General features: G+C 38.5%; 1 protein-coding gene and 2 pseudogenes across 2 annotated transcripts; all 3 read left to right on the top strand.

Annotated features, from left to right (window-relative positions):
* The first annotated feature begins 987 nt into the window (after window positions 1-987).
* Window positions 988-9,172, top strand: LOC143854645 (putative 26S proteasome non-ATPase regulatory subunit 3; annotated as a pseudogene). The gene is made up of 6 exons (XR_013237559.1): window positions 988-1,195; window positions 1,289-1,368; window positions 1,474-1,664; window positions 7,653-7,789; window positions 7,877-8,013; window positions 8,172-9,172. The product of XR_013237559.1 is annotated as a putative 26S proteasome non-ATPase regulatory subunit 3 (transcript).
* Window positions 8,462-8,887, top strand: LOC143853824 (putative 26S proteasome non-ATPase regulatory subunit 3 pseudogene; annotated as a pseudogene).
* A 5,511-nt stretch (window positions 9,173-14,683) lies between the features above and the next one.
* Window positions 14,684-16,271, top strand: EXPA11 (expansin 11). The gene is made up of 3 exons (XM_077364250.1): window positions 14,684-14,883; window positions 15,063-15,384; window positions 15,749-16,271. Exons 1-3 carry the CDS (start codon window positions 14,745-14,747, stop codon window positions 16,053-16,055), a joined length of 768 nt encoding a protein of 255 aa, XP_077220365.1. The 5' UTR covers window positions 14,684-14,744; the 3' UTR covers window positions 16,056-16,271.
* Window positions 16,272-16,534: the final 263 nt, after the last annotated feature.

Raw genomic sequence — 16,534 nt, forward strand, 5'->3', positions numbered from 1 at the left:
TTCTTAAAGGGTACTGATATCAGCACTACTGTATTTTGATGAGGGCACTCCTCACTTTATTATAAGTACGGTATGTGCCGTCGATTAGATGGGCCACAGATTTTATCCTAACCCTCCGATCTGAAAATTAGAGGGTTGATAATACTCAGATTGGAGGGTTAGGATCAAACTATGGAAATAATTTTTTGGACACAACCTATGTAGGCTGTGGCCCATATCTAATGGACTGTTTGGATCATCCTATGGTGTGGGTCATACCGTACTTTTAATAAAGTGAGGAGTGCCCTCATCAAAATACAATAGTGCATTTCCCTTCTTAAAATAGGAGAGACTTTATTTGAACAGAGTGGAATGGTAAATTCGCCCCCTATTTTCCCACAGTCGCCCCATTTTACAGACTCTGCACTGTTTATAACCGGCTAAAAAGTTGTCTCTCTATATATTAGGGCTGCAAAAATAGCATGGGTCGGGTTTAGAAATCATGGGTCTTGGGTAGGGTTGGGTTTTAAATTGGAAAGCCCGACTCAATCTTGCATAGTGGTTAGGGCCGGGGTTAAAGAGAAAAAAACCAAAATCCGAAACCCGACCCGACTCATATGGACTCATATGGGTGTACTTGGACTTCCTTTAAATATCTCTTGAATAACATAGCAAATTATTTTCCAATATCGTAATACAATTGTTTTCATTGAGGTAATCATGTCTATTATGTGAAAAACTAGTGTCCTTCTTAAATTTATACACTTATCTATATATAATAAAGAGGAAGGGGGTTACTGTTTTCCAATAAAGAATCCCAATGAAATAGGAACGTTTCTAAAGGAGTCTTGCAGACCTTTGATTACTAATAGTTAAGCTATTTTATACGGGCTAACACCATTTAAATACTCGAAAGCTCAGTTTGCTTCTCTGAGGACATCAATGGGCTGGATCCATGGACTAATTTGATTCACAATTATCCTCATAACCGGGTCGGATCGGGATCCATGGACTAATCTGATCCACAATTAACCTTGTAACCGGGTCAGATCCAAATTTCGGCTACTCATTTTTTTCCCAAACACCATGTTGGGTCCGGCCCATTGAAACCCATTAGGTCAAGTTATAATGAACCGTACTCAAAATAGATCACAAATCAATATTACTGGAGGCCCATCTCACTTCCCTACAAAACCCTAATCCAATCTCTTTCTCAGTAAAAACCCTAGCTCTTCCTCTCTCTCTCTCATACTCGATTTTCAGTATTTTCCTCATAAATTCGTTAAAATTTTCGGTTATTCTTGATCAGATTTTGTAGAATGACTCAAGAGGTGGAGATGAAAGAGCTTCAATCTCCATCGATCCCCGTTCCTCCGTCAATTTTGCAGAGTAAGAAAAACCCTAAATCTCATTTTCAAAAAGAAAAACCCTAAAATTTATCCTGATTCTTCTAATTCTACTTTTTAATTTTGTTTTGGAATTGGGGATTTTTAGATTTGAAAGAGATTGCTTCCCTCATCGAGACGGGTGCTTATACCAAGGAGGTGCGTCGGATTCTACGTGCCATTCGCCTCACAATCGCATTGCGGCGGAATCTGAAGACATCAGTGATCTCTGTATTTCTCAATTTCGCTCTCGCCCCTGGTTCAGAGGCTCATTCAAGGCTCTCTTCTTATCTTCCTAAGGTATTTGGAATCCATGTGTTTTGATTCTCTTTAAATTATTAGGGTACTCGTTAAGGTGCATTGGAAACTTAATTTAATGAGACTTTTCTACTCAAAACATGTGTAAAAGTCTCAAAACATTATGTAAAATGATAGCAAAATTAAGTTTCCAATGCACCTGTCTCAAAACATGTGTCAAATGATTGCAAAATTAAGATGCACCGTAACGAGCGAGTCAGTTGTTAGAAAAAACCCAATTATTATTGCCTGTTGAAGTATAAATGATTAATAATACCAGAAATGATTGCAAAATTAAGTTTACAATGCACCTTAATGAGAGCACTCGTTAGCAAAACCCAAATATTATTACCTGTTGAAGTATAAATGATTAAATAGCACCAACTCTAACAGCTTAATCGTTTGGAGTAATTAGTTGTTTCACATGCTACTAGAGTTATTGCTTCTTTGCAGATCCTGAGTTCAAAACCCAACAACTCTTTGATATTAAAAATCCACATGTAAGGCCAACCCAAAACGAGGAGCCACATGCGAGGGGGAGTGTTGAAGTATGAACGATTAAATAACACCAACTCTAACATATTAAGCTTTTGGAGTAATTGGTTGTTTCACACTACCCATCTCTGATAGACATTTCACCTCTTGGTTTCTGTTTATGCAAAACTTATGGTGATGAACTCCTCATTAGCGTCACGAGATGCTACAAGTGGAATCTGCCTTTAGATTCACCAGTCTTAGTCACCATAATAGGTTCATGTAGATTTTTAAGCTTATCGTGATTACTGTTTGATGAAACGCCAATCAAGACAAACTTGTATGCTTTTTTACCACATCACATCTTGGTACTTGGCTTCAAGACTGATTTAGATTGCCGCCATGATGCCTTTGTTGCTTTGGGACAGCTGTAGTTATCATGTATCTCACTTCAAAGAGTACTCTTGGTATGGATTTCATCTCTTCTAGTAAATTTCTGCATTGAGTTGCTTTTGCACCAACAGATACCCATTTGCTATATTTTTTTAAACCCATTTCTGCATTTTACCGATGAAGATATGATGTGGTGCGTACTCGGCAAATCCATTTGTTTTAAAAACAAATTGAAGACCGTGAGGTTGCAAAATGCTTGGTATGAATGGGACTGGGTTTTGTGGTCTCTAGCCCTTCTTATCATCTTCCACCGACTGCTCTCTTTCTATCCAAATTTTGGTTACTTTTATGATGACGCGTAAACACTAATGACTTTTCAAGGAATATGTACCCTTAGCATGCTAATTTATGGGATACATATAAATTCTTTTCATTGAAAGTTAATTAGACATGTTTGGTTATATGGATTTGGAAACAATGACTAAAAAGCTTTCAATATACCTGTGGGAAACATGCCTGGGGAAGGGAATCCATTCTCGTCATAAGACCGCTTCCTCTGATTGTAACCTTAATCTTTGAACATCCTAACCTGTCTTGGAACCTCATTTCTTGATGTGATCCACCATTAAGATTTATTTGTTCATAGACAAACTTGTATTTTTTTTATATTTAGGCTTAATTTAGAGTTATAATTCATGTTTTATTAATTTTAGATGTGAGAGATATCTACATTAACCCTATGGCCCACTTAGTTACTTATTATATATGGCAAACTACGCTAAACCCAAGCTCAAGCCCACTTAAAGAGCCTTATAACCTTCCTAGTACTTACCATGAGCCACCACTTAAGTCTTCTACCCCCTTTCTTATATTCTGTTGGCTGCCCCTATGACCCACCACTTAAAACCCTTAAACCACCTCTCATGGCCCCCGCCCCGCCCCGCCCCGCCCCGCCCACCTACACACAATCCTATTGGCCAACCCTACAATCCACCACTTCAGTCACAAGCCCTCCAACTCCCACCTATATAAACTCCCCACCTAATCCTAATTTTGAAGTTGGCATGTATTAATCCTCTACCTCTCCTCCCTCTCGGCTTGGAGCCCGGTCATCAATCAGGAGGAGAAGGCGGTCTGGATCAATTTTACAGGGATCCCTCTTCATGTATGGGCGTTAACAACGGTTGAAGCTTTAGGCCGGATTTTTGGAAAAGTAGTAAAAGTAAAATTGGAGGGAATGAACCTTGCCTCAACGTTGGTCCTTCGCTCGAAATCGGACGAGATTGAGCCTTTTGTCCATATCCGTGTTGAGGACATTAACTTCAAAATTGGTGTAGGTCTTCGACCTCCTAAGCGACTGGATTCACTGATTAATGCTTCTTCTTCCTTGGTTGGTCCTTTGGATTTGGAACCTTTGTCTCATGACCATCGGCCTGCGGTGTCTGCTGTGAAGCAGAGCTTGGGCAAGGATATAGACAATTTAAAGATGGTTGATGGGGGAGTATGCCCGTGCCAATATATGTTAAACTCTTGTAATGCAGGCTGGGACTTCTGGTCCCGAATGTTTTCTGAGTATTAATGAAATATGTCAATTTTCAAAAAAAAGAAAAGAAAAGAAAATCCAGATTCTTAGCTTCCATTTGGGTCATCTGAAGGGAAAGGAATGCGTGGGTGTTCAAAGGCTTCATCAAGAGGTCGCACTTGGTAAATACTAAGAGAATAGCCCTAAAAACCCCATGGCCCATGGGTTAGGACCATAGTTGTAAATTCCGTTTCGGTCGCCATTTCGTTTTGGCCACCGAAACGAAATTTCGGTGGGATTTCGGTCATTTCGGTGCATTTCGGTCGAAACTTTTCGTTCACACAAAAAATATATTAAAAAATATGAGAAAAATTCAAAAAAATAAAAAATCAATAGAAAAAGATGAAAAACTAATAAATAGTCCAAAATATGTGTCAGGGTGCGGGTACGACACGACACGGGTACGTGGGTACGTGATTAAGTTCCATATTTCATAACATGAGGTATCAATACATCATTCATTAGAAAAAAAAAGTCTGTTACCAATGTGTTGACCAGTGCCTGACAAGATGAATAATTTTTAGAGACCAAATAATGAGATTTTTTTTACCGGACTTTTGGGATTTAATAATGTTTGGACAAAATAGATTTTATGAATTTTTAAAATTTGAAAAATACCCCACCGTTTGGAAGTTAAGAAAGTTAAAATTTTGACCCGACCATTTTTCTTTGAATTTTGTACTAGAACTGGAGAGTTGACTTTTTTTCCTTTTAGATTTGGGTGTTGAAACTATTTTTAATAAATCCAAAAGGGGGGTATTCCGTTATTTACATGTAAATCTTAAGTAAATGGACAATAAAAATTCCGGATTTCGGAAAATTTCGTCCGAAATGGCCGGAATGGAACGAAATTTCCACCGGAACGAAATTTTTGGAATTTCGTTCCGGAATTGTAACGAAACCGGTTCGTTTCGTCCATTCCGGACGAAACGAAACGGAATTTACAACTATGGTTAGGACCCTTTCCAGCTTCAGGTTTTCTTTGGCTTTTGATCTCTGGCAAGGCTGGAGAGAGATCTGTACTAGCAGTGAGGTGGTGGCTACTTCGTTCTCTTAATGGGAACCCCTAAAGCTTGGGCATTGAAATTTAACTTTGATGGGTCCAGCCTGGGCAACCCAGGGCCTACAGGAATTGGAGGTGTGCTAAGAGATGAGCATGGGACGATATCGTGGGCCTTCTCATGACCAATTGGGATAATCGACTCCAATGAGGTAGAACTGAGAGCAGTCCTCCAAAGAATCAAATCAGTAGATAGAAACACTTTTGACCAGTTAGTTTTAGAGGGCGATTCACTCAACATCATATAAGGTTGGCTGACGGGGTCACACGATCATCCGTGGAGATTCGCTCAATGGTTCGATGAGATTCAGGAGTGAGTGGGGGATTCTTCTATCACCTATCACCATGTGAGAAGATCGGCAAATTCCGAAGTGGACAGGACAACACGAGATTGTGTAGCAAGGGATATGATTCAGTTTTTCAATTACCTCCCCCATTGAGGGTGTAAATGTTGGTGTTTCTTTTCTCCTTTCCTTTTTCTTTTTCCTCTCGTCTTGTAGTGACCTTCTCCGTCATGGGGTTTCTCCCCTTTCTTTTGTTTTAATATTATCATCTCTCATACTATTCAATATATATATATATATATATATGAGTTAAGTGAAGCTACACATACGTGTAGCTAACTTAGCTACACCGACGGCTTAAAATACAGTGGGCCCATATTATTTGGGTGATCCAAACCATTCATTTGATAGGCCCTCACATTGATAGGGTGTGCCCAAAAAATCAGCTCCATAGGATCATCCCAACCCTTCAAACTGTGAAGGCAAAAATTGATAGATTTGTGAAGGTTTTTACATGTCCAATTTTGCCTCCACAAATCGTAGGGTTGGGATGATCCTATGGAGCTGATTTTTTGGGCACACCCTATCTATGTGAGGGCCCATCAAATGAATGGTTTGCATCACCCAAACAATGTGGGGCCCACTGTATTTTAAGCCGTTGGTGTAGCTAAGTTAGCTACACATATGTGTAGCTACACTTTTCTCTCTCTCTCTCTCTCTCTCTCTCTCTCTCTCTCTCTCTATATATATATATATATATATATATATATATATATATATAAGAATAGAGTTCCTAAGGTGTCACCTCATATAGCTTATATGAGGTGGCGCTTAAAAACATAAGGGCCCACTTTGTTTGGATGATCCAAAGCATTCATTTGATACGTCCTCACATAGATAGGGTGTGCCCAAAAAATCAACTTCATAGGATCATCCTAACCCTTCCATTTGTGGAGGTTGAAATGGATGGGTATAAATCTGCCCATTTTTAGCCTCCATAAATGAAAGGGTTAGGATGATCCTATGGACCTGATTTTTTGTAGGCACCATATCCATCTAAGGGCCTTTCAAATGAGTGGTTTGGATCACCTCAAAAATGTGGGCCCTTTATGTTTTGTGAGCGCCACCTCATATAAGCTATATGAGGTGACACCTTAGGAACTCTACTCTCTCTCTCTCTCTCTCTCTCTCTCTCTATATATATATATATATATATATATATATATATATATATATATGAGGAAAATGATTGTGAGCTTGAAGCTCATATAAATTAATATGAGCTTGAGGGCCCAAACACATGTGGGCCCACATTGTTAGGATGATCCAAAGCATTCATTTGAAAGGCCCTTACATAGATAGGATGTGTACAAAAAATCAGCTCCATAGGATCATCATAACCCATCCAAAAGTGGAGGGCAAAATGGACAAACACCGTTTGCCACAAATCTGCCCATTTTTGCCCTCCGCTTTTGGAGAGGTTAGGATGATCCAATGGAGTTGATTTTTGGTACACACCCTATCTATGATGGAGCCTTGCAAATGTATGGTTTGGATCACCACAAAAAATGTGGGACCCATGTGTTTGGGCCCTCAAGCTCATATAAGCTATATGAGCTTCAAGCTCACAATCATTTTCCTCTATATGAGGAATAAGATTGTACGCTCGACCGTACCTAAAGTTAGGTACGGTAGAGTGCCAAATCACATGGGTCCCACATTTTTGGTGAGCATCTAAACCATTCATTTGCAAGGCCCCATCATAGATAGGGTGCATACCAAAAATCAGCTCCATAGGATCATCCTAACCCATCCATTTGTGGAGGCCAAAATGGACAGACAGTGTTTGTCCACAAATCTGCCCATTTTGGCCTCCAGTTTTGGAGGGGTTAGGATGATTCAATGGTGCTGATTTTTGGTATGCACCCTATCTATGATGGGGCCTTGCAAATGAATGGTTTAGATGCCCACCAAAAATGGGGCACCCATGTGATTTGGCACTCTACCGTACCTAACTTTAGGTACGGTCGAGTGTACAATCCTTTTCCTCATATATATATTATCATCATCTCTCATCACCATTAAAGAAATTCCAGATTCTTGGATCAGTACACAATCACAATCCATAAATTAGTCACTTGTGATTTTCTCCGTGACATGTATCTAAGATTTTATATCTGTCATTATTTTGGTTGTAGGAAGATGAGCATGATAGGGAAATTGATACTGCAACATTTTCTACTCAAGGGCTTGCTAAGCATTCTTTGCCAGAGATTGAAATTTACTGCTACTTGCTTGTTTTAATATTTCTAATTGATCAAAGAGATATGATGAGGTCTGTGAACTTTCTTTAGTTTCATCAGTAGCTTCCATATCCGCCAAAAACTTAAATTGTGGAATGTTTGGCTTGGTTGCCTTTCAGGCTAAAGGTTGTTCCTCAGCAAGCATTACTCGCTTAAAGAGTCTGAATAGAAGAACCATAGATGTGTTAGCATCCAGGCTCTACTTCTATTACTCGTACAGCTATGAGCTCACTGGTAATCTTGCTGAAATTCGAGGGTGAGTAATAAATTAACCACAACTATATACCGGCTTGCCAAAGGCTAGACACTGGCATCCACAACAAGAAATGGAGAGAGATCTCTGCCAATTGTTTAATAAGATAGTATAATATTGGTGGCTTTTATTTCCAATTGAGGTTGATTTCCTTTTTACAGGAACCACCTTTCTTTGCATAGGATGGCTACATTGCGCCACGATGAGCTGGGACAGGTTTTTTTTTCAGTTGGAAAGCATTATTTAGGCCCTGTTTGTTTAAGATTATGATTTTGAGTCCAAAAATTGGCTTTGGACTCACATTCGGTTGGCATGATAATCTCAAATGACACGTGTTTGCCAAGTGGGCCACATGTGCGGGGGAGTGTTAAAGCATAAAAGATAAATAACGCCTTTCTCCAACAGCTTAAGCTTTTGGAGAAGTTGGTAAGTTAACACCCACAATCTTATCATGCGGCTACGCCATAATGTCATAAGGACCTGGCTCCGCAACATCAATATTTCTTACTCCCGCGTATCATTGGCTGACGTTGCCACAAAGTTGCGGTTGGATTCGCCAAATCCAGTGGAAGATGCTGAGAGTATCGTGTCGAAGGCTATCCGAGATGGGGCAATCGATGCTATCCTGAGTCACACAAATGGTTGGTTGGTATCAAAGGAGACTGGGGATTTATACTCCACAAACGAGCCTCAAATTGCTTTCAACTCGAGGATTGCTTTCTGCCTAAACCTGCACAATGAGGCAGTTAGAGCGCTTCTGTTTCCCCCGAATTCCCACAAGAAAGAAAAGGAAAGTGCTGAGAAACGGCGAGAAAGACAGCAGCAGGAACAGGAGCTCCCAAAGCATATAGCAGAGGAGGACGACGATGAGTTTTGATGGCGGGTTTTGATTCCTTCTTTGGTTCCAGAGAGCTATTGTTCTGGTACTTGTTCAACTCATTTTAAAGTGATGATGGTAAGGATCTTGTGCTCCTTGATTAATTTAATAACAAAGTGTTGGAATTATTGTAATACTTTTGAGCTTATCCTTATTCCTGGTTTTTATCATCTTGGATGTGTGTAACTAAACCCTGTTTTGAACCTGTTTTACATTGTTGTCTTCGTTTCTGACTCTTGGTTTTTGTCACAGGGCCTTGAATAATAATTTGATATGCTGTCCTTAGATTGGTTGATAGAATGAGGTTGGTCTGTACTAATCAACTTACAATAATGCCGTTTTAAGCAACATTTTACAACTAATCAGGCGTTTAACACACTGTTTAAAATGGTTTTACAACTAAAATATGCATTTTTTATGAAATTTTTTTTTGAGAAGGGACATTTTTGGAACATGTTAAAAATGTATTTTATACATTAAACCTGTTTAATATTCTAATTTTTCAACTTTGCCACATATTTTGTAAATGGTAAAATTTATCTACAAATCTAAATGTTGTTGGTATTTTTTTTTTTACTATGTTTTTGAACCAATGCCATATTAAACCTGAATTTTTGCCAACCTTTTTTCTTGTTGTATCACATTTTGATTATTATGACTGTATAGGGCTTTTTAAATTTTTTTTTTGCCCCCCTTTTATTTGTTGTATCACATTTTGCTAATTATGGTTGACTTTATAGGGCTTTTTAAATTCATTTGGGATTTGCTAGGGACTTTCGCAGAAAGGCATTTCATGTCTGGCTGTTGCATGAGAGAGCAACTGACTCAGATGAATTAAATGAATTAGACAAAATCTGATGAAAAGTGAGCCTGTGTGGCTGCTCTCTCATGCAACAGCCTGCTGCGAGATGCCTTCCTGCGAAAGTCCATAGCAAATCCTATTTATTTTATACCTTCTACTTTCACCTTATAAACTCGTTTAAAAGTGATTGTTTTTGGTATAAATTAGAGGGCCATTAATGTTGTAACTAGGGCTGCAACTCGGGTTGGGCGGGGCGGGGCGGGTCGGGTTTTTTTCCGGAAAACCCACGATTCCGAAACCCGGCCCTACCCATGATAAATCTCGGGTCGGGTCGGGTCGGGTTTTTCACGTTGACGCAATTTTTTAAGGAAAATTCTTGTTTGGCAAGGCAACTCAACTCATAGAAGTAGAAATTACACTCAAAGTACACTTGAATCAAACAATGATGTAATTACACTTGAATCAAACAATGTTGTAATCAAACAATATTGTAATTACAATCAAACAATGCTGAATCAAACACTTGAATCAATTCAACTCATAGAAGTAGAAATTACACTCACATACAATAACAGTGGGTGTGTGGGTTTTCACTTTTAACTTTTAACTAACAATAGAAAAAAATGTACATACTATAACTTATGTAACTTGGGTCGGGTCGGGTTGGGCCCCTTCAAACCCGGCTCGACCCGAGATTCATGCGAGCTTTTGAATGCTCAACCCGGCTCGACCTGAAACCCATGAAACCTGAACCCAACCCAGGTTATTTTCGGGTCGGGTAAAACCCGGCTCGAGTTGCAGCCCTAGTTGTAACAATTAGGTGGCCATTAATATTGTATGTATGACCATTGTGTCACTCCCTCCCCTCTATAAAGGGGGTATTAGTTGATTAAGTAATAAAGATCCACTTCTGTCTCTATCTTTATTTTTCAGGTTCTTCAATTTTGTCAGGTCTAGTCAAATCAACCAACTCGACTCTGTATTGTTAAAAGGAAAAATTGCCAGAGGGGGACATCAAAATACAAGAATTGCCGACGGGGGACACACTTTTGAAAAATTGTTAGGGAGGGACGAAATGAGGGTTATCAAGTCTCTAAAAAGGGGTTATCAACCCTCTAAATGGGGTTACCAAACTCTCAAAAGTGGGTTATCAACCCTCTTTAACAATTTTTCAAAAGTGTGTCCCCCGTTGGCAATTCTCGTATTTTGATGTCCCCCATTGGCAATTTTTCCTTGTTAAAAAAGAGAGACCCAACCAAATTACATTGGGGGCGATCCAAATGAACAGTTTGGATCTTTGAAAAAAGTTAGTCCCCACTATATTTAGGGCATTGATAAATCGACTCCCAAATATCTTAAATCAACCCCATGTGTCTCTCTCTAACCCAGATGAGTCTTTCTCTCTCCTCTTTCTATCTCTAACGCAGAGGAGAGAGAAAGACGCATGGGGAGTGGATTTAAGATATTTGGGAGTCGATTTATCACTCCCCTATATGTATTGAAGCGTACTTTGTTACCTTTGTATACAAGTTTTCTATAACGAACCCTTATAACTTCCAGAGAGCAGACTTTGTTCCCTCTGTATACAAGTTTTCTATTACATGCCCTTTATTATCTTTCAAAGAAGGATTGAACATGAAACAAAATGATTATTTCATACTTTCTATGATTGGTACCAAATCATTCAAAACTCATCCTCAAATCTCAACCCCACGCAAAGTACCAATATTTTTTTTGTTCTTCCTCCTTTAGAGATCTGAAACTTTGGTCGAGGCACATGGTTCATATATCTGACTCTCTCTCTCTCTCTCTCTCTCTCTCTCTCTCTCTCTCTCTCTCATGACATGTGTTCACAAAGTTTAGAATAATATGATAAAACTTGCCAATAAACCAGCATTATCCTCTGTTTATTCACACCTTTCCAAAATTTTCGCTACGTGATATAACGTAACAAGATCACTGTTTAAAAACTTCGTAAACTCGCCCGAGTCACTGTTTAATCATCGAGTCACCGAGTTGACTCTCTTTTACCTTTGCTTGAAATATAAGATAATCGCAGCTGTTATGGTCATGTTTGGCTGGCATGAAAATATTTTCCATGGAATTTTAGTTTATCAAGTGGTGAGAGAAGGGTAGGGAATGATTGGGAGAAAGAGAGAGTACTGAGGGCAGCAGTGGGGAGAGGATGAGAAAAGGCTGAAAAACAAGGGAAACAAAAAGGTCTAATCAAAGCAGAATTTATTTTTCCCTGCTTTTTAGCCCCTTCTTACCCTCTCTTTAGTAATGCAATCTCAAGTCTCTTCACCTCCCATAACTCCTAGCCCTCTTTCACTACTTGATAAACTAATATTTCATGGAAAAATTTTCCATGGCAGCCAAACATGGCCTACTTCTCAAGGCAGCTATCATAACTTGGTCACCACTGTTAAGGCATGTCTGGCCGCCATAAAAAAATAATAGAATTTTGGATTTCCCAAGTGTAAGAGCCGCCGAGTGAGGGATAGAGAGAGATTTGAAGGGCAAGAGTGAGAAGGGTGAAAATCAAGGGGGGGAACCCCTACCGGTTTTTTAGAATGTGAATTATATTACAATCATCATATAAAATACTAACCCTATCATAAGAATAGGGAAGATAAGACCTATCCTTATAAGTAATATCTAAGGAAAAGTGGAAGCAAGGGGTATCTCTAGAACCCCCAGCAATTAAGGGCGTCAATCATCATCTTACTCAACCTCCTAGCTCTCTAGTTCTTCCACAAATTCTGATGATTTTTTATGGTGGCCAGACATGCCCTTAGATGTAGTGAGATATAAAAAATTTCACAGGAAGAGATCGTAGCTAATAATGGCTTAGCATTCAATGGTTTTTACAATACTTTCAGGGGCTGTTTCGATGTAGTGATTTTTTTTCAGAATTTTTTTCCATAGAAAATGAGTTTTCCAGTGTTTGGTAAACTCATTTTCCAAGGAATTTCCAAAATAATTATTTCCCATTTTCAAGGAAAACTCCAAGCCCATTAGACCATGGAATTTTCCTTGAAATATTTTTCTATGAATAATATTATTTTCCAAAATTTTCTTTTCCCTTGATCCAAACCCCCCCTCATGGTATGTATTTCTTTTACAGGAAATTATATGCACAATCCCCTTCATGGTATGTATATCTTTACAGAAGATGATATGCAAACTTGCTTGTTTTGATATTGGCACTCATCACTTTAAACCCCCATTATTGGCTATTGATCCTTGTTGGGAATTGCTCCAACCAAGAATAAAACGCAAGCTAAGATAAAAATTGACATCCAGAAAAAAAAAAAAAAAAAAAAAAAAAAGGTAAGATCAAAACAAGGGATTGCTAATACCAGGTTCATGATTTTGAAACATATTTTTTCTCTTCTAAGATCTTTATTAATTATTTAAAAATAAAATAAAATAAAATCCCAGAGTAGATTTGTATTTACAAATAATTTTAATTTTACACAGAGCCCATGTGCTAGAATGTGGTGTAAATACTAAAATATGAAGAATTGCACATAGAATATCCAACAAACGCCATGAGTTTCGATTTAATCATAAAATCGTGGCCATTTCCATGTGGGAAATGCTCTCTGGGCTCAATATTCACTCGGTTCCAAGTCTATATACAAAGATATTCCCCAATCGGATGCCCCTAACTTTGATACTGGCACCACTTTTTATTTTTAATTGGCCCTGGTCCCACGCTCGTCGAGTGATCCTAGACCCTTGATCAAGGATGATGAACAACCCCAACTTTGATACTGGCACCGCTCTTTTTATTTTCAGTTGGCCCTGGTCCCACGCTCGTCGAGTGATCCTAGACCCTTGATCAAGGATGATGAACAAGATTTCCTTTAAGATATCTTTCACCAATTGATTATTTGCATGCCTCAATCTTGCTAATTGGACCTCCTTTCGGCGTGGGACTAGGACTCTCTGGGTCATATCCCAATGATGAACCATTAGATAAATGGTCATGATTGCCCCAAAATGTGTGCCACATGTACAATAAGTCATGGCTGTTTTTAATCAATCCAAGGTAAGCTTCCTAGGTAATCTTATTCTAACCATCAATTAGGGAAGTTTAAAAAATAAAATAAAAGAGTGATAATATTTATACATGGGGAGTTAGATTATTGGTTTCCATCATCTATTAAATTATCATCAGGAGTATATAATACAGATTTTACCATAGTCAATTGATATTAGAAGCCCTCACAAGATCTCATTCTCTCAAATGATATTAGCTGCCTCAACAATTTGCTCTCATTCTATCAAATGATACATGCAGTATCAGGAGAACAAACACAAGAACATCTCTTTCTCTCAAAATCAGAAAAATGATATTTCCACCCCCATCTCAGCATTTCACCCCCCTTTTGTTTCTCTTTTCCTTAAAATGACTTTAGTTTTAGGAAAAGCCAAATAAAAGGGGTGGAAATGCTGAAAAAAGGTGGAAATATCACTGAACAAAAAAATAAAAGCAAAACTTGAGAGACAATAACCATCTGTGGAGAAAAAAGTAAATGTGAAATGGAGCCCATGTGCACCACAGTTAGACTTTGAGGACTATGCAGAGAAGAGAGAAAGAAGTCCATGTGAAGGGTATCAGATACAAAGAATCATTTTAAAGATCTGTATTTCTTCAAACAGCAACAAAGAAGTACAATAAAAAAAGTACAATAAAAAAAGAAGAAATGAGTCGTGGTATTTGACCCTCTCTCACATCTCTCCTCTTAGTAATGCATGTGGGAAGAGAACATGAAAATAATTGCATGAGCTCTGATTTTTTCCAGTTTCTGCAGTTATAGAGTCGGTTACATGTTGCCCATTAAATTAAGAAATGAAATAGAAAAAAAAAAAAATACACAGCTAGTTTTTAGTTGCAGCAATCACATGTGGACTTGTACCCAAATGGGTTATGATTCCTATTTAAAGCCCCTCAATCTAAAGCCATTAAATGTGATCAAATTCCACCCTCATATTTGCCTTCTATATCTTCTTCCTCCTACATTCATTGTCTAGGCCAGAGGGAAAATGGCAAATAAGATCATATGTGCACTTGCTTTTGCGTTGGGTTTCTGTTATTCTGTTAATGTCGAAGCATTTTCCCCATCAGGGTGGACCAAAGGCCATGCTACGTTTTATGGCGGCAGCGATGCTTCTGGAACTATGGGTATATGACTAATTTACTTTGCTTTATTGTTGTATTTTTTCCCCCTTACTAATCGATGAATATAGAGATGAATCTTGATATGTGATTCGTTTAATTTGCTTAATTAGCTTAATTGTTGTATTTATTTATTTACGAATCGATGCGACGTAGGACTGAACCTCAGTGGATGATAATTATAGGTGGAGCCTGTGGATATGGAAACTTGTACGAAACTGGATATGGTACTACGACAGCAGCTTTAAGTACTGCATTATTCAACGATGGGATCTCATGTGGGGAATGCTTTCGTATCATCTGCGATTACCAAACAGATTCGAAGTGGTGTTTGAAAGGGAGATCTGTGACCGTAACCGCGACGAACTTTTGCCCTCCCAATTCCGATCTTCCAAGCAACAATGGCGGGTGGTGCAATCCTCCACTCCAACATTTCGACATGGCACAACCCGCTTGGGAGAAGATCGCCATCTATAGTGGCGGAATTGTACCTGTTTTATTCCAAAGGTGGGTTATTTTTCTTCTCTTCTAATTTCCCTTCGAGTTATCTAATACAAGGTTTTAAATTTCGGTTTCGGTTTAGGCCACAATGGAAATCAAAATATTTCGATTTCTGTGGAAATTTCAGCCAAAAACTTGTAAATTTTATGGGAAAAAAAAAATCAGTCTCTAAAATTTCAGTGGAAATTTCATATGTTTCAGTGAAATTTCAGCGAAATCCTGTAAAAAAATGATCCCATGAGAATTTCGTTTCGGTCTCGGTAAAAATCCGAAATTTCGGCCAAAATATTTTGGTTTCGGCCGAAATTTAAAACTATGATCTAATGTCACACACTTGATGGCTAAACCTACCCATATCTGTTTGATACAGAGTTCCGTGCAAGAAGCACGGTGGTGTTCGGTTCACTATCAACGGGAGAGACTACTTTGAGCTTGTTACCATACTCAACGTTGGAGGCTGCGGTTCGATCGAATCTGCTTCTATCAAGGGTTCAAACACTGGATGGATTGTAATGTCAAGGAATTGGGGAGCTAACTGGCAAGCCAACTCTTATTTGAATGGCCAATCTCTATCCTTTCAGGTTACTACAACAGATGGAGAAACTCGACTCTTTCCCGACATTGCCCCGTCAAATTGGCAGTTTGGCCAGACTTTCACTAGCAGTGTACAATTCTAGTTGTGGTTTAGGGTCCAAGATTTAAGATTTAAGGTTGGCGGAGGCGTGCGTGTTATTTTATCAAAGCTGCCCGCCATTCTTAAGTTTTATTGGATGAGAAGGAGAAATTTGGAATCGAACCTGTAACCTCAAGGCTACTCTTTTATCTCTATGACTAGGCCACGAGATAGTGAATGATTTGGGGATAGAATATTCACAGAAGAACATAATTGTAGATTATCACGTTAATACTTAATAGTATCATATTTTATGTCATAATGATGCATTTTAATGAATTTGAATCAATAAATAAATGCTATCTTTTCGCATTTCAGATTTCAATGTCATCATACTTAGTTTTTCCTAAACCATTTCTTTATTGTGCAAGAGATGAAATAACCCAAAGACATGGTTGATGATGTGTTTCCTATGTTACTCAAATTAACATTGATTAAATATTTAAACTAGATCCGATGCTCATCAGATGGGAACCATCATTG

Source organism: Tasmannia lanceolata, unplaced genomic scaffold (assembly GCF_043159265.1).
Source record: "Tasmannia lanceolata isolate RefF3 unplaced genomic scaffold, GAP_Taslan_0.1 ptg000020l, whole genome shotgun sequence".
In the NCBI taxonomy this organism is placed as follows: Eukaryota; Viridiplantae; Streptophyta; class Magnoliopsida; order Canellales; family Winteraceae; genus Tasmannia; species Tasmannia lanceolata.